The sequence below is a fragment of the Pelodiscus sinensis genome, chromosome 2 (genome assembly GCF_052426305.1).
Source record: "Pelodiscus sinensis isolate ZL-2025 chromosome 2, ASM5242630v1, whole genome shotgun sequence".
NCBI classification, from domain to species: domain Eukaryota; kingdom Metazoa; phylum Chordata; order Testudines; family Trionychidae; genus Pelodiscus; species Pelodiscus sinensis.
The window spans coordinates 72567423-72593381 of record NC_143053.1 but is presented as its reverse complement, the minus strand read 5'-3'; the positions used below and the strand labels follow the sequence as shown (position 1 = coordinate 72593381).

The 25959-nt window shown below is 44.4% G+C and overlaps 1 protein-coding gene across 24 annotated transcripts in view; it reads left to right on the top strand.

Annotated features, from left to right (window-relative positions):
• DTNA (dystrobrevin alpha) overlaps window positions 1–25959 on the top strand; it is a 340146-nt gene that overhangs the window by 187156 nt on the left and 127031 nt on the right. For 21 of the 24 annotated variants that reach the window (XM_075920737.2, XM_075920736.2, XM_025180859.3 and 18 more), the window contains 2 exons: window positions 6379–6446; window positions 19795–19875. In XM_075920737.2, the coding sequence (XP_075776852.1) occupies window positions 6379–6446; window positions 19795–19875 (149 nt within the window). The remainder of the gene's footprint in view (window positions 1–6378; window positions 6447–19794; window positions 19876–25959) is intronic. The other 3 variants (XM_075920735.2, XM_075920746.2, XM_075920747.2) reach the window with 1 other exon arrangement.

The window sequence follows — 25959 nt, the reverse complement described above, 5'->3', positions numbered from 1 at the left end:
CCTAGGCTGGTAATGAGGGTGCTCACCTAGATCAAAATTTGTGTATCTTAGGCAATTAATTTTTCCCATTCTAGGGTTAATGATTCAAAGCAAGACCAATCGCAGCATGACTTGCCATGCAAAAGATCTACTTCATAGAGCATCTACATGTTTTGTTAGTCTTTAAAGTGCTGCCAGACCATTTGTTATTTTTTAAGTTTATCCTGTCCTATACAGACTAACTCGGCTACCCCCTGAAGCGCATAGTTCAAGATACAGAAAAATTCCTGCAGTAAGAATTACTATAAACTGGAGATTATTGAAATCCTCAATTCTTACTATTCACAGTTCATATGCTGTGGACTAGACATCTCCTATTAGAGTTGCCACGTGTCTGGTTTTCAACCAGAATGTATGGTTGAAAGGGGCCTCTGGCAGCATCTGGTCAGCTGTTTGGTTTGCTGCAGTAGGGTGGCAGCCGTGGCTGAAGGGCTTCCCAGGGCTGGCGCTGGGGAGGTGGCGACAGTGGCCACTGCTGAAGCGTTGATCCAAGTTGCCATCGCATTGGCTGTGGGGCTGACAGCCGATGGGAGCTGGAGTCTCAGGAGCATCTCTCCTGCTGCATCCTCAGCACAGCAGGTGGTGGGGCAAGTGCCCACTGCTGCAGCCCTAGTAAGTAGCACGCTGGCTGTGTGCGAGCGAAAGCTGGCGTCTGCTGCTGGGGCTGGGCTACTGGGGTGTAGGGAGAGTAAAAGCTATCTTTGTAATGGGTGAGATAATAAGAATCTTTGTTGAGACCCATACATAAAGTGTCAAATTTAAGTATGAATGACAATTCTGAAGCTTCTCGTTGAAGTCTGGAGTTAAAGTCTCTTTGAAGCAATATGCAAAAGATAGCTTCCCCAATTATCACCCCTATGTCACTACTTCACAGAAACTTCCCTTCCCCCTTCACCCCCACTCTGTTCTAACATTTGATTGGTCAATTTCACATGCATTCACTTTTTTTTTTATTGTATCACTTTGGTATATAGGGTTGTGCCGATTTTCTTCCACATATTGATCTAAGGAAGTGGGTCTGGCCCACGAAAGCTTATCACCAAATAAACCATCTTGTTAGTCTTTAAAGTGCTACATAGTTCTGTCTTTTGTTTCAGCTACACCAGACTAACACTGCTGCATCTCTATCACTATTCTTACTACAGAGACTGACTCCTTGCTTGCTCCAGGCAGGCTCTGAGTCAGCTCCTTCCTTCCTGGCTTTGCAGGCATCAGGTGAGTCCTGGGAGAGAAGGCAGCAAGTGGGAGAGTATGGAAAGCAAACAACAGAGGAAGAAAAGTAAACAGGAGCAGGACCTTGGTGAAGGGGGTGGGATCTCGGGATAGGAGGCGGAGCAGGGATGTTCGGTTTTCTTCAGTGAGAAAGTTGGCAACTCTCATCATAGTCAGTTACAAAATTTATAATCAGCAAGGAGGCTGGGAGGAAGAAGTATATTTAGGGGTTTTTTTTATTCTCTTCTGCAGCATTTGATATTTTTTCCTGATTTAAAAAAAAAAATTAAGCTAGATAAAGTGTGCTCGGTGCTTTATAGAATAGAAAAAGGGATAGAAATAAAAAAATAGAAAAAAGGACTGCTTTTGAAAGAGTTAGATCAGACTCAGTCAGGACTAAATTATTTATTTATTTTATTCCCTGAAAATGGACTAGTGTATATAGTGAACACAGAAAGCATCTGATCAATATATCAGTATAATTTAAATAATATTTTCAGAAGCTTGAAACCTTGAAGTTAATGGCAGCACATTCAAGTTAATTGCCTTGCTTATCCTTATTAATTAGCTCATGAAAATAACTGTCTTTAAATACAGTACAGGTGTTTGTCTTATCTGCAATAGAAAAGTTATTTCCTATTGGGAGTAACTTTAGAACATTAGTTAGGTTCACCTTAGAACAGAGGTTGCTGCTTTTCTGTTTGCTGTCATCCACTATAAGCACAATATAATCTGTGAAGTAAAATAACATTGCAGCTGCTGTCACAGCTGATGGTGAGGATGTCCAGAAGTGAAAATATGAGTCTCCACAGTTTGCTCTAAACTAAAGAGTCTAGCTATGTAGTTAAGAGCTGAAACAGATTCCAATCTTTCATGGATTGGCATAGAGAGGGGACAAAATGAACAATTACCATGGGGTTACATCAGTGTCTTTATTTGGTCAAATAGTAATAGAGATGTAGCCGTGTTAGTCTAGTCTCGCTGAAACAAAAAACAGGACTATGTAGCACTTTAAAGATTAACAAGATGGTTTATTAGGTGATGAGCTTTTGTGGGCCAGACCCACTTCCTCAGATCAAATTGTGGAAGAAAATAGGCATGACCATATATACCAAAGGGATACAATAAAAAAAAAAGTGAACACATATAAAAAAGACAAATCAAATTTCAGAACAGAGGGGCGATGGGGGGGGGGAGGTAAATGTCTGTGAGCTAATGATATTAGAGGTGATAATTGGGGAAGCTATCTTTGTAATGGGTAAGGTAATTAGCGTCTTTAAGACACCCCCCCCCCCCCCCCCGTAAAGTGTCAAATTTAAGCATGAATGACAGTTCAGAGTTTTCTTTTTAAAGTCTGGTGTGAAAATGCCTTTGAAGCAGTATGCAGGTAATCAGGTCATTGAGACAATGCCCTTTCTGGTTGAAATGGCAAGAAACTGTTTTTTCTTTGTGATACTGTCTGATATCCGTTTTGTGGGCATTGATTCTTTGGCGAAGAGTCTGAGACATTTGTCCACTGTACATAGTAGACGAACACTGTCGGCACATGATGACATAAATTATATTTCTGGATGAGCAGGAATATGTGTTCTTGATCTTATAACTGAATTGGTTAGGTCCAATAATGGTGTACATATGTGGACAAACGGGGTTTGTTGCAAGGAAAAGTTCCAGGGTTGGTATTAGTGTGGTATGTCCCGTGGTTGTTGATAAGAATCATCCTGAGATTAGGTGGTTGTCTGTAGGAGACTATGGGTCTGTCTCCCAGAGCCTCTCGGAGTGTAGTATCCTCTTCTAGTATAGGTTGTAGTTTATTGATAATGTGTGGGACGGGTTTAAGTTAGGGGCTATAGGTGATAAGTGGTGTTCTATTGTTGGTTTTCTTGGGTCTGTCTTGAAGTAGATGGTTTCTGGGTATTCGTCTGGCTCTTTCAATTTTTTTATTTCTCCTGGTGGGTAATTGAGGTTTATTTTGTCAAGGGTTTGATGCATACCAGTTTTGTAAATTCATACTAACATGGAAAGATTTTGAAGATGTAGGATATGACTGAATTTCTGCCCGTGGGGCTTGAAAATAATTCTTTCTTAGCTTCATGCAATACCATAAGATACTTTCTCTCAGAAATAGGAAGCAAAGTAAAAGTTGAAGAATAGGAAGTGACTAAATGAGATTACTGCTACTTGTTTAGTGACATTTATGAATTGCATTGCACAAAGAGGCAGTCTAAACATTAATTTGCTGGTGTCATTGTTACCTTACCTCCTCACATCCTGTTTCACCCACCTGACGTATATTGTCTTTTTAAAGACTGTTTGGGACAAGGACTGTCTTTACAATATATCAGTAAAATGTCTAGTACAATGAGGCCTTTGCTTGGTTTATATATGGATTACAGTATATAAGGAAAATTACTAATAATAAAGATCTCAAAAGTGTGTCCTCCAGTTAAAGAACAGCTGTAAAAATATAACATTTCAGAGAAAGGATAGTGTTGTGGTTAAGAGACTACATGGATGAGGCTCAGGAAACCTGGATTTTGCTCCAGGTTCTGCCGTAGATGTTCTTTTGTGAACTCAGTCAAGTCTTAATAATCTCTGCGCTCCTCTGTTCCTTTATCTATAAAATGGGATTTTTTTTAGCTCAAAGGAGGACGGATTCATTAATCATATGTAAGTTGGCTGCTCAGATACTGCTATGATGTGTGCCAAAGAAACACCTGTACAGAAAAACAAATATGGGCAAAGTGACAGGATGATGAGGGGGCATGAAGAAGGAAATAGTTGCTAAACTAAAGGATTTTTCAATCAGGAAAATGATTTTAGCAATATGCTGCTGGAAGAAAATGGTGCACGTGGTTTGGAAAATACTAATTTTCCTTCAGTAGAGAAAGCCCTTCCATGTGCTTAGCAGCCACACATGAGATCAAAAGGGATTACATAACCATACACTGCCCTTTGGAAGTTACAAGCAGACATTAATAACTAGGCATTGGTAAATATTTTAATCATTTTTCTGCAAGGAAAAAAAAACACCATATAGTTGTGTTCCTTTTGTATTTTTTTTATTTCTGCAAATGAGAAACAGTGCAGATTATGCAAGGGTGAGGGAATAATTGTGGGGAAATAATTATGAATATACAAATGGATGGCCTTACTCTTAAATAATAAGATAGTTTTAATTAGGAAATCGGTATAGAACCATGTGAACCCTGTACTAAATCAATGCTAACTCAATCCAGGTCAAATTCTTCATCTGAAGAAGTGGGCTGTGCCCACAAAGCTCATGATACCATCTACATGTTTTGTTAGTCTTTAAGGTGCCACTAGTCTACTGGTGTTTTTTAAGTTTTTCCTGTTACAGACTGTCAAGGGTCCTTCCCCGCGCTGGGGTTGGACCTCCCATCTAGGTCCTTCCTTTAGGAGGACAATAAGTCTTTCTCTCCCTTCTGAAGCCTGTATCGCTGCTCTGGCACCGGCCGCGCGTGAAGGGGGACCTGGGCCCTCCCTCTCTCCAGGTCCCAGCCCATGACCCTAAGTGTCACTGACGCCCTGCTCGACCGGGGGGTGGGGGGGGAGGTACTGCCACAACTCACCAGTCCTCGGGTCCTCCTTGTTCCTGTCCTGGGCTGCTTCCTCCTCTCGGGCCATCCGCCTTTCCTCCCCACCAGGTCCTGCGGTTACTCTCACCCAGTCCTGGCGAGCCGATCCCCTGACCCCGTACCTGCCAGTCCGTCTTGTCCGGTCCCGGTCTAGCTGGTTCGGTGCGACTACCTCCCAGTCCCGGTTCCCTCTCTCCCCGCTAGGAGCTCCCTTTTAAAGCCGGCGCCCCTTTCACGGGACGCCGGCACATGCGCTCGATGGTTCTTCTGCCCCTCCTCTGGCGCGCCCACCGGGGAGCCTCCCGCGCCTGCGCAGGCTGAACAGGCTCGGCACCCGTCACACAGACTAACTTGGCTACCCCTCTGAAGCTTTCAAATATGTTTTGTTTTTCTTCATTTAAATCATTGTCCCGGGATGGGGCTGGAAATGAAGGGTTCAGGATGCAGGCTGCCCAGGGAGAGAGGACAGCTCAGGCCCTCTCTCACCAAAGCAGTTTGGGGGCCACGTGAGAAGCACCTGTCCATGGATGTTGCAACTGCAGCGGGCACAGTGGGAAGAGGGGTGCATGTCCCATGGCTAGAGGACAGACAGACATACAAACAGACACTCTCTCTAATATATTGTAGATAGTTGTCCCTTTCTCCACCCCTGCTGGCCCAATGGAATTATGGATGCCCTGCTCCCCATCTCTGGCCTCTTGCTGCCCCCCTGTGGTCATTCTACAGTATAACTCCCTCCTGCCAGACCTCTTCCTTTCCATTTTATGAGAAACACATCCCATTATTCTGGCACAACCAAATCCTGACCTTGCTTTAAATGATTGTAAAATCTGCATACCAAATGTGGTGTTCCTAGCTCTGTTCATTTAGGAAGATTTCTTTAACAAATGGACTCAGAGATGGAGAGACAGACAGACAGATAGATGCACATTTATAAAATATATAATAAGATGAATTGCTTGTGAATAGACTAGTTGTAGAGAATATTTGGTGACTAAATTTAAATAATTTTTTAATGTAAGCCGCTTTTGGATAATTCATAATAAAAAGAGTTTAAATTCAGCTAATAATTTTATTCATTATGAACTAGTTGCTCAACTCAGTTGTTGACTGAAAGATGTATTCTTTTAATAGATTTTTAATCAGCAGCCCCTTAGATCTCTGGTGACTTACTACAAGCACCCGTATGTGTACTATTAGAAATTCAGCTCGAAATATATGCAGTACTAGAGAGCTCCAGAGATGGTTAATAAGATGGTTAATAAGATTACATAGCTTTTCATTTTATGGGCAATGGTTTGAGTCCAACCCTACTTGGTAGAGAGCTATTACACTCAGATTTCTTCTCTCTTTATTTAATTTACCAGTAAGATCCCCTTATTTAGAGCATACTAAATAAGTATGAAAGCAAAGTCTAGGCCACGGAGGATAATATGATGTTTTCCCCAAACAATACCACTGTAGGGCTGGCAAGGGCCGATGTTCAACTTGTAGATATTAAATATCTTCTGGTGACTTTGTCTTCTAGAATGATTGAAGATTGTGGGAAAAGAGGAAATACCATGGCAGAAAGAAGGCAGCTGTTTGCAGAAATGCGTAAGTACTGTGTTTTTTGAGAAATTACTGCTTTATTGCAAAAATGAATCATATACAACATAACATCAGTAAACCTTACTTAATATACTTACTTAAAATAGCTATCCCAAGTGATCAACATCTCATTTTTAAAAATGTGTTTTTACTTTGAGTAAGAAAATGCAGGAGGGTGAATTTAATTACCCCAGTACTGCAGAATAGATCTTTTTCATCCCTGATTTCTGTGATCTTCAAAGCCAGGTTGTTACTTTACCTCTGTTTCAATAATAGCTGATTCATCCAAAAAAGTTAAAATACCAACAGTTCTACAAATATAACACATGGGAGAAGAAAACAATAATCCTCAAAACATTAGTTTTCTAAGGAACAGTTTCAAATCCCAGATATCTCACTAGAGTGTATCCTTTTTATTTTATGATCTAGATGTGTCTTTGCTTTCCACAAATATTATATGAACAATATTTCCCCCAATTCCTAAAAACTCCCTGCTCCCCTTATCTCCCTTGTGAACAATCCATTGTTTCTTTTTTGGAGAGGTATATCCTTGTATAAAGTTTGGGATTTTCATGATTTTACTAAATTTACCTACAGTTTTGGCCAGAATGATCAGAAATATCCCTTAGCTGTGTTACAGACATACTGTAATTTATATCCATGAGCGGCCATACTTCCAAACTAATAAATGTTGACAGAACAATGGAACTTGGTGGGATGACTTGTATGACTGGAGCGCTGTCATGGAAGGGCATAGACCCATGGTCCCCAACGCGGTGCCCGCTGGTGCCATGGCGCCCGCCGGGGCATTTATGTGCACCCGCCAAGTCTGCATTAGGCACACTCTAATGCAGGGGTGGACTGGCCCGGCGCGACAGAGCCACTGGGCTCCGCACTCCTGCACCGGAGCCAGTAGGGGCGCTGCTGGCACTTACAGCCCTGCCAGAAGACCCCACCGGGCTGAGGGACTCCGACAAGGAGGCTGGCAAGCTGACCCCGGCCGGGGGAAGGGAAAACGGGCATGGCTGAGAGAGGCGCGAACATGCACTGTCACCCGGGTGGAGCCATGGCTGCACCGGGGGCAAAGTCACTTGGGGCGCACCGTAGGGGGTGGTGCCATGTTGGTGTGGTGTTGCAGCGCCGTTTTTTAAAACGGCCAGCTGTGGCTCGGGGAAGGAGGAGGAAGGAGATGTGCCGAGTGAGGCATGGGGGAGCAGAGCCTGGCTAGAGGCGGGACGGTGGTGAGCGTACCTGGCGGGGCGGTAGTGCTGTGATGGGCTGGGGCTGTGAATGCTGAGCGGCCCAGCTCTAGCACCTGGTCTGGAGCCCAGGCTTCAGGGACTTCTGGGGCTCGACTGCAGCAGACTCCAGACCTGCAAACTGGAAGGCAGAAGGGAGGGGAGGGGAAGAATAGGGGGAAAGGGTGGGAGAGGAAGGGGCTTGTGCTGATGGGAGGGGGGTCAGGTCAGGAGAAGAAAGGGGAAGGCACCAAGGGACAGGGTGGAGGAGATACAAATGCCTGGGGAGGGAGGCAAGTAGAGACAATGAGAAAAAGGGCAGGAGCGGAGGTGTCAGTGGGAGAGGGGACAGAGTGATGCTGGGAGATGAGAGGATAAGGGCATTGGGGCTAGAGTGGGGAGGTGCTGGGAGAAGGCTTGAAAGAAGGGATGGGCATGAGGAAGGCAAGGATGGAGCTAGTCATGTGTGAGGGGACCGGGGCATGAGGGGACCGGGGGCAGAGGGTGGTGAGGGGGTGGGCATCAGGGAAAAAGAGGGCAAAGGGGGCAGAGGCAGTAAGGGAAGGGGGAGGCACCAGGAGGGTGCAGGGGTAAGGGAACTTGCAGGTGCCAGGGGATTCTGGGGGTGAAACAGAAGGACAGACACCTACAGGGGAGAGACCAGCACCAGAGGAGAGAGGCAGGGCAGGTGTGTAGAGGGAGGTGTTAGGGGAGGGGATAAGGAGGGGTAGCTCACATGATCAGATTGGGGCTACTGGAGGAGTGGGCATGGGGGAGAGAAGGGCTGGTGGAGGGGGGCAGGTCTCAGGAAGGCTGAGGGCAGTGAGAAGGGCAGGAGTCAGGACAGCAGAGGAGGAGTTAGTGAGAGGTTGGGGGGCAGCAGGCACCGGGGAGCTGATGGAGCAAGGGGAGGAGACATGGTGGGGATGGGGAATGTGAGATTTAAAGGTGCCATGATTTTTGGGGGGGGGTGCTTTTTTTGCTCAACAACATTTGGACATCCCCCCCTTTTTATTAATGCAGAATTTTGTTTAAAAATTACAACATAATTAACATAAAAATTATCCAACTAAATTAAGTTTCTATCAAATTTACCCAATTCACATTTAATATGAAAATAGCAAATTCACATGGTAAGGTGAAAGAGTAATTGCTGAATAATTTAATTAATACCTTTTACATGTAAAATTACCTTTTTTATCTTAGGATTCATATATTAAATATGATGTTTTTCGTATTCTTTAATGTACAAATACAAAATAAGCCTTGAAAAATTGTTGGCGCCCGCCACACTCTTCTGAAAACATGAATGTGCTATTGGCCACAAAAAGGTTGGGGACCACTGGCAAAGACTGTTCAGAAAGAACAGGCAGGGGAGAAGAGGAGGAGGAGTTGCACTATACGTAAGAGAGCGCTATGATTGCTCAGAACTCCAGTACATAGAGGGAGAAAAACCTGTTGAGAGTCTATGGGTTAAGTTGAGAAGTGCAAACAACAGCAGTGATTTTGTGGTTGGTGTCTACTACAGGCCACCAAATCAGGTGGATGAGGTGGATGAGGCTTTCTTCGGTCAACTGAGAGAAGCTTCCAGATTGCAGGCCCTGGTTCTCGTGGGGAACTTTAATCACCCTGACATCTGTTAGGAGACCAATACGGCAATCCAGGAAGCTTTTGGAGAATGTTGGTGATAACTTCTTGGTACAAGTGCTGAAGGATCCAACCAGGGGCCGTGCGCAGCTTGACTTTCTGCTCACAAACAGGGAGGAGCTAATAGGGGAAGTAGAGGTGGGTGACAACCTGGGAAGCAGTGACCATGAGATGGTAGATTCCAGGATCCTGACCAAAGGAAGAAAAGAGAGTAGTAAAATACACACATTGAACTTCAGAAAAGCAGACTTTGACTCCCTCAGAGACCTGATGGTATGCTAACATGTAGGGGAAAGGAGCCCAGGAGAACTGGCAGTATTTTAAAGAAGCCTTATTGAAGGCACAGAAAGAGAAGCAAATATGGTAGGAGACCAGATAGGCTTACTGGGGAAATCCTTGGTGAACTTAAGCACAAAAAGGGAGCTTACAAAAAGTGGAATCTTGGACATATGACTAGGGAGGAGTATAAACGTATAGCTTGAGAATGCAGGGGAGTTATCAGGAAGGCGAAAGCTCAATTGGAATTGCAACTTGCAAAGGCTGTGAAGGGTAACAAGAAAGGTTTCTACAGGCACGTTAGCAAGAAGAAGGTGATCAGAGAGGGTATGAGGCCCCTACTGGATGAGGGTGGTAACCTAGTGACAGATGATGTGGGGAAAGCTGAAGTACTTAATACTTTCTTTGCCTCTGTCTTCATGGACAAGGTCTGCTCCCAGACTAATGCGCTAAGTGGTGCAATATGGGATGAAGGTGGACAGCCCATGGTGGGTAAAGAACAGCTTAGGAACTATTTAAAAGCTAAAGGTACATAAATCCATGGGTCCGGACTTAATACATCAGAGGGTACTGAGGGAGTTGGCAAATGTCATTGAGGAGCCTTTGGCCATTATGTTTGAAAAGTTGTGGCAATCAGGAGAGATCCTGGATGATTGGAAAAAGGCAAATGTAGTGCCTATCTTTAAGAAAAGGAAGAAGAACAATCCAGGGAACTATAGGTCGGTCAGTCTTACCTCAGTCCCTGGAAAAATCATGGAGGGGATCCTCAAAGAATCCATTTTGAAGCACTTGGAAGAGGGGAACATGATCGGGAATAGTCAGCATGGATTCATGAAGGGCAAGTCGTGCCTGACCAATCTGATTAGCTTCTCTGATGAGGTAACTGGCTCTATGGATATGGGAAAGTCAGTGGATGTGATATACCTTGACTTTAGCAAGGCTTTTGATACGGTCTACCACAATATTCTTGCCAGCAAGTTAAGGGAATGTGGATTGGATAAATGGATGGTAAAATGGATAGAAAGCTGGCTGGAAGGTCGGGCCCAGTGGGTAGCGATCAACGGCTCAATGTCAGGTTGGCGGTCGGTTTCTAACGGAGTGCCCCAAGGTTCGGTTCTGGGACTGGTTTTGTTCAACATCTTTATTAATGATTTGGATGAGGGGATGGATTGCACCCTCAGCAAGTCTGCGGATGACACTAAGCTAGGGGGAGAGGTAGATAACGCTGAAGGGCAGGGATAGAGTCCAGAGTGACTTAGACATATTGAAGGATTGGGCCACAGGAAATCTGATGAGATTCAACAAGGACAAGTGTAGAGTCCTGCACTTGGGATGGAAGAATCCCAAGCATTGTTACAGGCTGGGGACTGAATGGCTAAATAGCAGTTCTGCAGAAAAGGACCTGGGGATTACAATGGATGAGAAGTGGATATGAGTCAACAATGTGCCCTTGTAGCCAAGAAGGCTAATGGCATATCAGGTTGATTAGGTTGCATTAAGAGGAGCATTGCCTGTGGATCCAGAGATGTGATTATTCCTTTTTATTTGGCTCTGGTGAGGCTACATCTGGAGTATTGTGTCCAGTTCTGCGTCCCCAATTACAGGAAGGATGTGGACTCATTGGAGAGGGTCCAGCAGAGGGCAACCAAAATGATTAGGGGGCTGGAGCATATGACTTATGAGGATAGGCTGAGGGAGTTGGGTCTATTTAGTCTGCAGAAGAGAAGAGTGAAGGGGGATTTGATAGCAGCCTTCAACTTCCTTAAGGGAGGTTCCAAAGAGGATGGAGAAAGGCTGTTCACAGTAGTGATGGATGGCAGAACTAGGAACAACGGTCTCAAGTTGTCCAGGTTGGATATTAGGAAAAACTATTTCACTAGGAGGGTGGTGAAGCACTGGAATGGGTTACCTAGAGAAGTAGTGGAATCTCCATCCCTAGTGGTGTTTAAGTCTCTGCTTGACAAAGCCCTGTCTGGGTTGATTTAATTGGGATTGGTCTTCCCTTTGGCAGGGGGCTGGACTTGATGGCCTTCTGAGGTCGCTTCCAGCTCTATGATTCTATGAACTTTGCTAGACTCTTACTAGAGTTTGAAAGAAAAAATATGAAATATCTGACAAATATGCTTGGCAGATTACCTATATTTATGCTGTTTTTCCAGGTTTTGGCTCTTCCATCAAAAAGATACATAGAAAATGGAGAGTTAAATATTAAAATTGGGGTTTTCAAAAATGTTCAGTTATTGTGCCCGGCTCTTGTCCCAGATAGGTTTGGGTTTGTATTTTTAACCATTGTCTTCAGTGGAAGCAGAGTTAAGCCAATGCTGCATGTTTGTTTCTGAGAATCCCTCTTTAAAACAAAGGGAATTTTATATTAGCTCTGCATTTTGAGGAAAATTCTGGAAACCTATAGTTGCGTTGTCTCTTTGAATATCCCATATTCACTGTTGTAGAAAATATATTTGATTCCCTGCTATTATGTAGACATGTGCCAGACTGATTCTGGTATTTGTTGGTGCTGTAGTTGTTTTTAAAGCTCTTCCAAAGGTGTGGCAGGATTTTTCATTTTTGAACTTTTGGGGAAAATATCAAATGGAGGTTAGGACATCTTTAGGGATTAGGACTTGATGATTCAACTTTTAGAAAAGTTTATTTCCTCCTTATTTTATGTGGTTACCCAGTACTGTGATCCTCATGTGACATTGGAGGCAGACTTCAATAGGTATGGGATCAAGACCTCAATAAAGTATTGTTCATCTTGACAATGGAGAAATATCTCGCTGTCCAGAAACAGGATGATATTTTTTCAATCAAATACACTTTTAAACAAAACTTTTATTTTGAACCTCATTAAGCATTTATGATCACTTTTGTTACCACTTGTTTCAAGTTTTGTTTTTGCCTTTGCCATACACAAATAGCTATTATACACCGTTTGCTACATATTGAACATAGTGTGTTAATATTTTATTTCCTTATGTATGGTTATTTATTTAATGTTTACCTTTCCTTGATGTTTGCAAAGAAAAAAAGAAAAAACATGCATTTTAAAGAGTAAATAAAGATCAGTGGGACTTGAGAGACAAGTTGGGTGAATTAATATCTGTAACTGGACTAACTTCTGTTGGTGAAAGAGACAAGCTTTCTTATGCAGAACTCTTCTTTAGGTAACTAAAAGAGATTCCTGCATGACAGCATTGATCTTTTTATGATACTCATTGTTATGTGGTAGATGGATTCTGAAGTTCCTCTGTATTTAGTGTTTACACATTACTCCTAAAACAATTGATTATTTTAGTATGGAGGGCACAGCCTTCCAGCTGCCACTTACAATGTTCTGTGAATTAGTGTCCATATCTAGTATTCTCTTATTGGTATTCTGAGGTCAAAATTTTTACTGTTTCTTAAAACTGAAAAGGCACACTAGGGTGTCAAAATAAATGGAATATCAGTAGTTTTAGCTGACATGTTTACATACATCTAGACAGGAATGACCTGATACGTGCACCATAAAATATGAAGAGAACATGTATTCACTTGTGGCTGCCAACATACATTATCCAGTAGACAGAAATTACTGTTACAAAGTATTGGAAACATGAGACAAAGCTTCCAGTTTATTGCTTTATTATCTTTTCAAAGTGCCAACAGTATGAAATGTGATGAGAATTCCCAGAAGGAACAAACTGTAATGCTGCAGCTGATCAAATGGCATGAGAAACTATTTGCAATCATTTAGGCAACTTAGAAACTGAATTTTGATTGCCCCACCCTTGGTCTCTGTTTATTTTTCACAAGTTTATGTGTAAGTAAGATATTGTTTCAACATAAGTTTTTGGAAGGATAAATTTCTGACTGTAGCCAAAATTTGAACTGAGAACACTAGATGGCTACGTCTACACTGGCCCCTTCTTCGGAATAGCCATGCTAATTTAGAACTTTGGAATAGGGAAATGCGTGGGGGATTTAAATATCCCCTGGGGGATTTAAATAAACATGGCCGCCGCTTTTTTTCCGGCTTGGGGAAAAGCCGGAAAAGAGCGTCCAGACTGGCGCGATCCTCCGGAATAAAGCCCTATTCCGGAGGATCTCTTATTCCTACTTTATTCCGGGCTTTATTCTGGAGGATCGCACCAGTCTGGAGGCTCTTTTCCGGCTTTTCCCCAAGCCGGAAAAAAAGCGGCGGCCATGTTTATTTAAATCCCAAATCCCCCGCGCATTTCCCTATTCCAAAGTTCTAAATTAGCATGGCTATTCCGAAGAAGGGGCCAGTGTAGACGTAGCCGATATGTTTGGGACAAAAGCAAGAGTAATAAACTTCCTGCATTGCCTAGTCAATCTGTTCAAAAAATGTTTTCACCCAACTCATAAATATCACTCTGCAAACAGCACAAATGGCAAAATGCCATTAGCCATAAGATTGCTCCACTCTGCTTAATGCCTACAAAATACATGTTGAAGATACTTACTTCTGTACCTGATCCTTTATATCTAGGGTTGCCAGGTGTCCGGTATTCTACCGGACAGTCCGGTTTTTGGGCCCTCTGTCCGGTAAAAAAATCCAGAAAATACCGGACATGTGTATTTCCTGGATTTCTGGCTGGGTGCTGGATGGAAGCCTAACGGGGGTTGAGGGAGTGGCTGGGAGGCGGGGCACGATTGGTGCTGGGAGCCCTGGCTGCATCTGACGCCTTGGGGAGGAGGAGAAGCCCTATCCCTGCTCCTGAGCGCATGGTGGAGCCGCAGCCGGACTCACTCGCGCTTCTCCGGACCGTGTGCGGGACTGACAGTGCTTCGGGATCTGCACGTGCCCGGGTCAGGCCTGCATTCCCACTTCCCCTCCCCCTGCTTCCCCTGACCCTTCCCGACCAGCTCCGCTGCCCCCGACCCCTTCCCGGCCACCCCTGTTTCCTGCCGGCCGGTTCTTCTCCTCCTGATCTCCCCTGGCCAGCCGCACTGCCCCCGACTCTCCCCCCCCCCCATCTCCTTGGGCCAGCCGTGCTGCCCCCGACCTGCCCCTTCCGGCTGGTCCCCCTCACCCCCATCAAGTGTGTCTGGTATTTTGTCTAAACCTACCTGGTAACCCTATTATATCTCATAAAAGATCTGTACAGGTTGAACATCTTTAGTCCAGCACTTTCTTGTCCAGCAGCAGCCCTGGTCAGGCATGATTTTAGTTAGCTGGATGGCCATTTATTATGGTCGTGGCCAAGTTTCCCACAGTCCCATAAAGTTTGTTTACAGCCGCCAGTCCTAGCTCTCTGTTCTGTGCTGTTACTTTGCGCTAATTCACTCCTAAATGTCTTCTAAGAGCCCAAGGAGTCCTGTAGCACCTTATAGACTAACAGGTGTATTGGAGCATAAGCTTTCGTGGGCAAGGACCCACTTCGTCAGATGCATGTAGTGGAAATTTCCAGAGCAGGAATAAATATGCAGGCCAGGATCAGGCTGGAGATGACCAGGTGGATCCAATCAAGGAGGATGAGGCCCACTTCTAGCAGCTGATCTGGAGGTGTGAATTCCAAGAGAGCAGAAGCTGCTTTTGTAGTTAGCAAGCCATTCACAGTCTTTGTTTAATCCAGAGTTGATTGTGTCAAACTTGCAGATGAACTGTAGCTCAGCAGTTTCTCTTTAAAGTCTGGTCTTGAAGTTTTTTTGCTGCAGGATGGCTACCTTTAGATCTGCTATTGTGTGTCCAGGGAGACTGAAGTGTTCTCCTACAGGTTTTTGTGTATTGCCATTCCTAATATCTGATTTGTGTCCATTTATTCTTTTACTTAGCGACTATCCAGTTTGGCCAATATTTATAGCAGAGGAGTATTGTTGGCACATGATGGCGTATATTACATTGGTAGATGTGTAGGTGAATGAACCAGTGATGGTGTGGCTGATCTGATTAGGTCCTGTGATGGTGTTGCTGATGTAGATATATGGGCAGAGTTGGCACCGAGATTTGTTGTATGGATTGGTTCTTGAGTTAGAGTTACTATGGTGTGGTGTATAGTTGCTGGTGAGAATATGCTTCAGGTTGGCGGGTTATCTGTGGGCGAGGACTGGCCTGCCTCCCAAGGCCTGTGAAAGTGAGGGATCACTGTCCAGGATGGGTTGTAGATCACTGATGATGCATTGGAGAGGTTTTAACTGAGGACTGTAGGTGATGGCCAGTGGTGTTCTGTTGGTTCCTTTCTTGGGCTTGTCCCGCAGCAGGAGGCTTCTGGGTTCACATTTGGCTCTGTTAATCTGTCTCCTCACTTCCTCGTGTGGGTATCGTAGTTTCAAGAATGCTTGTTGAAGATCTTGTAGGTGTTGGTCTCTGTCTGAGGGGCTGGAGCAAATGCGGTTGTACCTCAGTGCTTGGCTGTAACAATGGATCATGTGGTGTGTCCGGGATGAAAGCTGGAGGCATGAAGGTGGTAAGTATAGCGGTCGGTAGGTTTTCGGTATAGGGTGGTGTTTATGTGACCGTCAATTAGTTGCACCGTGATGTCCAGGAAATGGACCTCCCGTGTGGACTGGTCCAGGCTGAGGTTGATGGTGGGGTGGAAGCTGTTGAAATCGTGGTGGAATTCTTCCAGAGTTTCTTTCCCAGGGGTCCAGATGATGAAGATATCATCAGTGTAGCGTAGGTAGAGGAGGGGAGTGAGTAGACGAGAGCTGAGGAAGCGTTGTTCTAGGTCAGCCATAAAAATGTTGGCATATTGTGGGGCCATGCTGGTGCCCATAGTGGTACCACTGGTCTGGAGGTATATATTGTCACCAAATCTGAAATAATTGTGTGTGAGGATAAAGTCACAGAGCTCAGCCACCAGTTGTTCTATGGCATCATCAGGGATACTGCTCCTGACAGCTTGTACTCCACCTATGTGTGGGATGTTTGTGTAGAGAGCCTCTACATCCATCGTGGCTAGGATGGTGTTTTCTGGAAGATCAGTGAATTGTAGTTTTCTCAGGAAATCAGTAACTTCCCGCATCTACACGCAGCAGTGAAACGGGCGTTCGAAATAAAGCCCTAGTTCCAACTACCTGTTAAATCTCATTGCAGGAGGAATAAGTTACTTCGGGCTGGTAAATTTCAAAAATGGCGCCTGGCCAGGAAGATGCAAATCAAGCACGGGATATTTAAATTCTGGGTTTGATTTGCAATTCCAAATGCCTACATTTGCAGCCCTAGTTCGAATTAGGCTGCAAGTGTAGACATACCCCTAAATACTTGTTATAACTTGTAGCCAGACATGAACCCCATCTTGTTCCCCCCCCCCCCCCGCCAGAGAGCAAGAGAAAGGCAGTCAGCCTTTGATGCCCTGGGAACGCAGGTGTGCTGCCTGTCCCTGACTCTACCATAAACAGAAACCAGACAGTAAATGGGCTAGCTGACGACCTGGGGCCTCCCGTTGCCCTGATGGCTAGTACCAGTAGTTGACACGCCTGCACTGTCCCAGAAGAGGAATCTTCGCCCATCACATACCAGAGGTGCCCATTGTCTGCATTTTCCCAGGTGTGAATTATGCTTTGCACCCTTTGTGGGAAACTTGGTGTTCAAAGCCATTTTTCCTAATTGGCCACTTGAGACCAGGAAGAAGCCTACGTGACCCAAGGGGTATAAAGAGGGTTTAGTAGCCCACCCCATTTGAGCTCCAATCATCTATACCTGCTGGCAGGTATTGATTGACTCCCGAGGTCTGTGGGACGCCGAACCTCGCCCTACTTCTTCCCGAGGGATTGAGAGAAAGATGCTGGCCACGCCAAGTCTGGAACGCAGGGTGAGAATATATACCTGCTAGGTGTCTATTTTGCATGCATTTAATAAGAGCTCAGAGAACCAAAGGGGTTTCATGGTACCTGTAAGTGACTTATTAGTGTAATTTCTGTCCTGTCCTTTGTAGTGGCTGTGTTATCTGTAACACAGCAGTAGCATTTAACAACTAAGTTTACCCTGTAACAATAAAATAGTAACTGTTTAAGCTTTAACCTGACTCCTTCAGTTGCTGTAACAGAACCAAGCACAATTTAAAAGAACTTCAGCCGGTCATAAGGGACTCACTGCCCTGACCGTCGGCTGACATAACTACAGTGCTCATATTGCACAGTCAATAAATAAACATAATTTCTACAGAATGGTTAAGATTCAGTGCACCAGTAACAATCCAGGACCAGGGTATGATCTTTAATGCCACTTTGGTCCTTTCCCAAAGGCTACTAGGACTTCTCCAGGGCCTTTAACGTAACTTAGGGTACATCTACACTGCGCGGCTATTTTGGGATACTGAACGTATCCCAAAATAGCTACCCCATAGCTACACAAGCCACCTGTTATTTCGAAAAATATTTCAAAATAACGGGGGCCTGCTATTTCGCTATCCTGGTAAACCTTGTTGTACGAGGGATAAGGGATGGCTTGAAATAGCGCGTTATTTTGAAATCTGGCGCTGTGTAGATGTGCCAAATTTCAAAATAAGCTGTTTCGAAATGGATTCAAGATAAGATACTCAATTTGCATAGCTCAGATTACATATCTTATTTTGAGTTTAGGGTGCTGTGTAGATGCATCTTTAGACAGCAATGGAAGCCTAAGCTACGCTCAGGCTTTGTGAACAGTAAATGATGTCATGAGAAAAACCAAAACCTTTCAGTACCTGGTGCTAAGTAGTTCAGAGTACCTTTTGCCAGGGACTGATGGTGTGGACAGCCAATAGTAAAAAGGACAAGGAGAGAATACTGGGAGTGTGGTGAAGGAGAACCTAGTCAATAATGGGGAAGGGGCTGAGAAGAAAGCAGAATCTATTTCTTCTTTTCTGTGGCGATCAGTGCACATTTGAAATTTTGCGTCCAACTAATGCCTGATTCATCCACTTGTTGAGGAACAACCCAAGCATACATACAGTTATAAAGCACAGTGGCAGATCTAATAGTGTGAGTTTCTATCTCAGAGATTGGATTTGTGAAACCGGTGAACAAACAGGACAGTCATATTTTTACTTCACTGCACTCCATTTACAATCTAATTTTGTAATATTTGTATTTTGAAATGAACATGAGTTTAGATTGTTTTTCAAGCAGCTTCATACTGTGTAGCTGTGGTTTAGTATCATAGATGAAATTGCTCAAGTTGATGGGGCAAATTCTCCTCTTTTACATCGGTGCAGCCACATTCAAAACACAAATATCTGTAAATGCCATTGACGCTGTGTTAGTAAAAATTAGTATACCACATGGTGGTAAACCTGTGCGCCACAATTGAGAGTTCTGAATTCTTTATTTCATAACTATCTCTTTAGTGGCAATTCTCTTTGCCTAGATCTTGTATGATGTGTCAGCCTGGGAGAAAATACATTAAACAAGAAAAATCTAGTCATCTGCCTTTGAGTTTTAAAAAATACTATAAACAGTGAACAGTGACTTGATGCTTAAAGACACTACACCAGATTCGTGCCTTCATTCTGAGCCATTTATGACTCCTTGGGTGGCACCCAGGAGCTTTCAGTGGGAGTAGACCTATCTTACCTGGCTCCTACACTGCCTCCTTTCCCATCCCTGGCAAAAGGGAAAAGACATGGACAGGAAGGGCACTGCTGTGCTGCAACTGTTCTCAGATGGCTGGCAGCTGCTTTGGAAACATTGCCAGGTTTGTATATTTAGAGCATACAAGGTCAATGTGTGTATGAACTGACTTCTTGAGTCTCCAACTGCAAAGAAATGAATCTCCGCATCAGTGATGAGTGTGGCCAACTCTTTTGAAGTATATATTTTTTGTCCTAAAAAAAACCCTCCCTTTGATCCACCAGTCTTTAAGTTCAGCTGTTATATTGTTTCTAATTTGGTCTTATTCTGAGCTGGCATGACAGCTGAAGATAGTTGTTGTGAGCTTTGTCATTCAAAATTAAAATTAGAGGGAGAGTTTCTCTGATACAGGAGCTTGGCCAGTTTGTCTTTTGGCCTGAAGCTTGACCAGATTGTTTCTTCAAAGTGACAGAAAGTTTAGGCTTATTCTTTGACTTTCTTCATTGATGTTTTTTTAACATCAGGACGCTCCCTCCCCCAACACTTTAAAAATATTCAACGGCATGTGCTTCTGTGTCCTTTCTCCTATGAGTTTTTTTTTTACAAGGAAGAAGTACACATGTTTCACTGTACTTGCAGACATTGTGGATTCTACTCTATGGAAATGTCACAGCATATATATCATTCTCTTCCACCAGGGGCTCAAGATCTGGATCGCATCCGTTTATCCACCTACAGAACAGCATGCAAGCTTAGATTTGTACAGAAGAAATGCAACTGTAAGTATGTAATTTGTTAACTGCAAGTACCATCATTAGTTTTACCATGGGAGGAGATTTTTTTTTTCTTCTGGTGAAAAGAAAAAGAGGGATTTATTTTAATGTACAGTTAGGAGACATTAACAAGAACGTCTGAGTATTAAAAGAAATGTAGAATAATTCCATCCTGTTGATTATTCTCAAAGTATTAGGTGTGGTAATATTTCTGTTGAGGGGAAAGGTTCTTTAATGGTTCTTTTAAATGTAATTTCAAAAAAGTTTATGTTAGCAAGGGGTAGCAGGGTTGACTCACTGCCGCGGTGCCTCCTACTGATTATGTGGGAATTGGCTCTGTTCATTGGAGTGCAGCGCCATCTGGCCAGTGTCTTGCCTGTCATTCTCTTTGCTCCACTATCTCTACCATCTGAGGCTGGATCAACATCACTCCCTGAACCACAGTATCCTCTTCTGGATTGCCTTCCGGCAGTGCCCATTACTCCATTATTGGTGTCAGCTCTCCTCAGTCTACACCTGCCACGGTGGCCAACTGCAGTCCCAAAGTCTAGCCCCTCACCTCAGGGGAAAGCTGCAGTTTGTAAAGGCCACACTTTAGAGTGGCTAGGTGTGGAGAAAGATCCAGGCCCGACCACTACTCTGGATCCCAACTCAGGGACCCTCAGACAGCAGCTATCTTCTGCCTTCCTTCTCTCCCCTTGACACTCTTGTTCTCTGGGCCATTTCCCTGTGATCCTTGCACTTTCTTGGCCTTGTATCAAGACGTACAGCATGGCATGTATCAGGCAGGAGCTTCTCTCCAGTTTCTCTCAACCTGCCCAGCCCTGCTCTGCCCAGGGTGCTTCCTTCCTGTGAGCCAGTCCTGCACTCTTATTGGTCAGGACCCTACTGCCCTCTGCTCTGCTGAGCAACTCCTTATAAACAGGGCTGCTCCAGCAAGCTGCCCTTTGATTGGCCCCCTATAAACTTCTCCCTGATTGGAGGGGGTTTGCACAGTCTCCCTCTGGCCTGCCTTAGCCCCCACCCTTGCCACCGTGGGGCAGCCACCCCACTACACAGGGTTATGAAAAATGCCTGGAGCTTTAAAGAGGATTAAAAAAAACCCCACCACTCCATATACATTATGATTTGTTTTGCAGATAGAATTTTTGAGTTTCTCACATGGCCTGTTTACACTGGGTCATTAAAAAATCCCACCGATGTAGCTCCACCAATCGCAACAACAGCTGCTCTAAATGCTTGGACTCCCATAGGAAGAGCTGCAACGGGATGGAATTTTTAAAAGAAATAGACACAACCTATGCAGCTCAGCAGCTTGCTTTTGTGTTAAGCTTGTGAATATTTGTGTTGAAGAAAATCTGCAGCTTTTGGCCCACAATATTGGGAAAAAGCCAATCTGAAAGGCTTTTTTTTGTTTTTGTTTTAAAGGAGTATCTGTAGAATACTCAGGAGGACCACAGGGTTTGGTCCATGTCACAAGTAGGCTGTCAAGTACAGTTTCCTACAGCTACAGTAATTCAGCCATATCTCAGACGTGTTCCTTTCAGAAGGAAACATACAATATATCTAATGTGTTCGTGTTTCCTTTTTTTATTTTTTTGATATGTCAGAGGATGGAATTTTCACTTAATTTCCACGATAACAGCACACACTGATCTTGAGTGACAACAACAACAAAAATCTAATTGAGTTGATAGCTACTGCAAAGTAATAACACTAATTGTGATAACTGTGTCCACGTCAAATGGAAAAGTTCAAGGATATAATCTCATCATATGGAAGACTGGATGGCTATAGGTATTGGTAATAGAACACAGAACCACATTTAGCATTTATGAACTATGTAGTGTTTGTGTGACACCTCTCAATCACTAGTATGAACAAAGTCAGTTAGTGATTAAAAATCAATACCACTGGATTGTTCTTCAGTAGCTTGTATGAAACGAGTATGTTGTCTTATTTCTGCACACCATTATACAACACCATGACTAGCTCCCTTTTTGGCCTCAGCAGGAAGGAAAAAGACTGAATGACAATAAAAACTGACATACACTTGTGCCCAAAGTGGGTGAATGAAGAAATAGTCCTGAGGCACTGTGATAGGACATTATGTAGAATATCTACACTGTAATTTAGCAAAATTGTCTAAGTGTACCAAAGATTCAAAAATTCAGGTCTCTAGGGCTATCAGTCTAGCAGTATGTATAAGCACTAAGCGCACTTCTAAAGATCATGTGTGGAAAGATCTTAGGGAGGAGAACACTATTATTCTCTTGTGGTACACTTCATGGACGATATAATGACCAAAATGCTATCTGGGTAGGAACAGTAACACAGGAACAAAGGTCATATGGTGTATTAAATTTTATTTTTATTTGATGTTTACTGGAGAGTGAATGAGTAGGATCAGAGGTCTGAGACAGAAGATCACTGTTCACCTATTTACACCAGAATGTTAATGCAGTTTTTACATGTGAACACCTTGCTACAGTGGAATGCTCAAATTCCACGTGAAATTAGCATTGATGTGGAAATCGGTCAGGTGTTCTTGTAAACTCCAAGTATCACTTTTGCAAGAATTAACAGCTGTATACATGTCTAAACCAAAAACCTCCTCACCTCCCCAGTTCAACAGGCTTGATCCAAAACCCACAGTAGTAGCATAAAGGAGGGTAATGATTTAAGTAATTGTGTCATTTAAAAGCCCTCCCTCATATTTGTACCAAGATCCCAATGTAATTTAGCTCTAGACACAGGCATAAAACTATAAAAATGTTACCTTCAGAATGAAGGTCTGTGTGAAACCATTTCCTTCTCAAACGCTTCAGAAATAATTATTGTTGCTTTGAAATGGTTGAACTGTGCATCTTTCCCCCTGTCGAAATAGTTTGCCTCTCTTTTTCCTGAACTTTTACACTACTAGAGTGTGCTGTGATTGCTGGGGGGAGTTAGTTAATTTTCCTGAAACATTTGTAAACTCTGAACAAAGACCATCCAAAATGGAATATCAAGACCTTACAAGACTATACAAAGTGATGGTTCCGAAGTGGTTAATAATACAGTCATTTTTGCTAACATTAGCAATTCTTTTCCCCCCATTGAAATTGCTGTTGAGTATGTGCTGAGCAGTAGTCAATTCAGGAGATAAAAGTGAAATAGGGGGAAATGGTTCAGCTATATCTGAACTGCTTCCTTTAAGAGTGGCTATAAAAAGAAAAACTCTACTCCCAGCTTTTAGCAACCCTTGTCACTCAAGCCATCTCTCTTCTTTCAGCTGTGTTCTTCTGCCCTGCCCCTGAATCAGCTGCTCTCTCAGACCAGACGAGGCTTGTCATTGAAAAGAAGAGTGTGTGTATTTAAAGGGCTCTTTTCAAAGAACTAATTTAATAAAGTGCAGGGAGCTGCTGTCAGCTGCAGGCTCAGGGTGTCTGAGGAGCAAAGCAGTGCTTCTCTGGATACTAGAGAGGGCCAAAAACTGTGTGATGTCCCTAAAGAGTGGCAATTGAGAGCTATGTTAGTATATTACTTGGCATAGCTCCTGTCTTTATTGCAGGTAGGCCCTGCATTATAAAAAGAACAAAACAACAACAAAAAACCCCACACAAACTAGTTAGTCCATCTGCAAAAGAAAAAAAAACCTCAAGTGCTTAACAAAATATTTTGTATTAAACTGAAGGACTTCAGGTTTGGGCTTTGGTGCTCTGGAGAGGTGAATTGATTCTCTGTGTGGGGAAAGGGGTCTTAAGCTGAGAAGGACTTGCTGCTGATCATGTGGGCCAACATCCCAAAAGCACTTAACTGCAATTTTGAAGGCCTAAGTCCAAAATGTAGTTCTTTAAAACCCCTACTCAGCTGCCACCTAATCCTACAGTAGGCACCTCTGTTCTCTAGGCACCCATGTTTCTGCCAGTGGGCAGAACAAAACTGACTAAGGCCTGACGATGCCAAGCTGGCACCTCACTCTTGGCTGGATTCCCAGATAAAGTGTTCCCATGCCTCTGTTACTTATGATGCCTGAAGAGCCACAGTGGTCCTAAACTGGCACGAGCTGGGACTCCTCGGTCCTGGCTCACATCAGGTCCAGCAGCCCTTGGTTGCAGTAGCCAGGGCAAGCCATAGACGGTGGCTGCTTTGCAGCAGCCTCTCCTACCTCTGCATACCCCTGCTGCTACCTTTGATAGAGGCAGCACCGTGGAGATGGTGCTGGGGGGAACCAGCTTTTCTGCCTGATACAGAGGCGGTGGGTTGGGGGTAGTGAGTAGTCGAGTACTCAACTACTCGCTTACATCCCTAAGCCAGACTACTCCCCTATGATGAGGGAGACTCAGGTTCAAATCTTCACTGTTTGATGTCAACTTGGGATTTTAACTTCAGTTTCTGACCTCACCGCTGTCTGCTGTAATCACTGGGGTTTAGGGCAGTGGTTTTCAAGCTTTTTTGCTCATGACCCAGTTGAAGAGAATTGTTGATGCCTGTGATCCAATATAATTACATCTTTTGACGAGAGTGTGGTCTCTGGGGTGGACGCAGGGATGAAAGGTATAAGGTATAGGAGTGGATTCCAGATTTGAGGGTGTGAGCTGGGGCAGTGGATTGGGGTGCAGGCTTACCTTCAGCAGCTCCTAGTCAGTGGTGCAGTGTGGGTGCTAAGATAGGCTTCCTGCCTGTCCTGGCATGACATGCATGCTACACCCTGGAAACAGCCAGCAACAGGTCCAACTCCTAGTCATAGGGCCACAAGTGGCTCTGAACACTGCTCTCACCTCCAAACACCATCTTGGTTCCTGGCCAATAGCAGTTCACAGAGCCCTGTTCCCCACCCCATCCCATCTAGGAACCAGACCTGCTACTGGGGGGCTAGGACAGGCAGGAAGCCTGCTTTGGCATCCTCACTGGTCACCTGGTGGCCCAGTGTCTGACATTCCATGACCCAACACTGTGTCACAACCTATACTTTGAAAATCACTGGTTAAGGGTACTCTGGCTGCTTTTTTTTTTTTTTAGTTGCTCTTGTATCTTGTGACACATGAGGCAACCCAATGTTTCTGTCTCCATCAGTCTACTGCCACATTTCTTGCTCCATTATAGTTTGTTTCCATGACAGCAACATCCTTTTCAAAGCCTGTTTTAAAGTTACACACTGTCCTCCTCTTTTCCATCTTCCTACAAGTGGTACCCAGTAAAGGACCTGTCTAGTAATAGTCTTTTGACGTCCATACAACATGGCCAAATCGCTTCAGCCTTCTTGCTCGAGTCATTGTCTGTACAGTCCATTGGCCAGTCTTTTATAATCAGAGGCTACGCATGTGCAGTTGTGCCCCCTTTCCCACAAGATTGGCTTACCTGGGCAGAGGGAGAGGTGTCCCCTTCTCCTGCTGTGTCTGCCTCCTGGCATACTTGACTCCTGTCCCTGGCAACCAGGCTGTGGGGCCAGAGAGGATGGGACCAGTCACTTCTCATACCAGCTGCGGGGACGCTGCTCTGTGCAGCATAATTTGCCTGAGAAAGAGTCTGGCTGGGGAGGTGGTGGAGGCCACCTGCTCTCTGCCAGGGCTCAGCTGCCAAAGGCAGACTGAGTGACCCAGAGTCCCCATTCCTTACTCCTTCCTAATCCCCCAGCATATTTCTGGTTCACTCAGCCTCTGTCCCCACCTCCAGGCTCTCTCAGGCAGCTGCTGCACTTCACAGAGCAGCAACCCAGCATGGCTGGTTTCCGCTGCATGAGAAGCGGCACCATCCCACTCCATGCTCAGACCTGGCTGTCAGAGAAAGTGGCCAGATGTGCTGGAGGGAGAAAGACAGAGCCCCACTTTGCTGCCCACAGGTAACATGGGATGAGAAGCCCCTGCCCTGCATTTGGCCCAGTGGCCCCAGGCTGAGCGCAGGAGCAGTCATACGTCCTCCCCTTTAGATTGAGCCCCAAAGGTATGTGGAGGCATGTCACAGGGCCAGCTCACCACCGGGGCACCTCCTACTGGACACTCTGGGAATTAGCTTCTTAGTGCTGGAGCGCCCCCTTCTGGCTGGTGTCTCCCCATGTCTCTGCACTCTGGGGTCCTCTCCCTCTGGGAATCCCCAGCCCCCTATGCC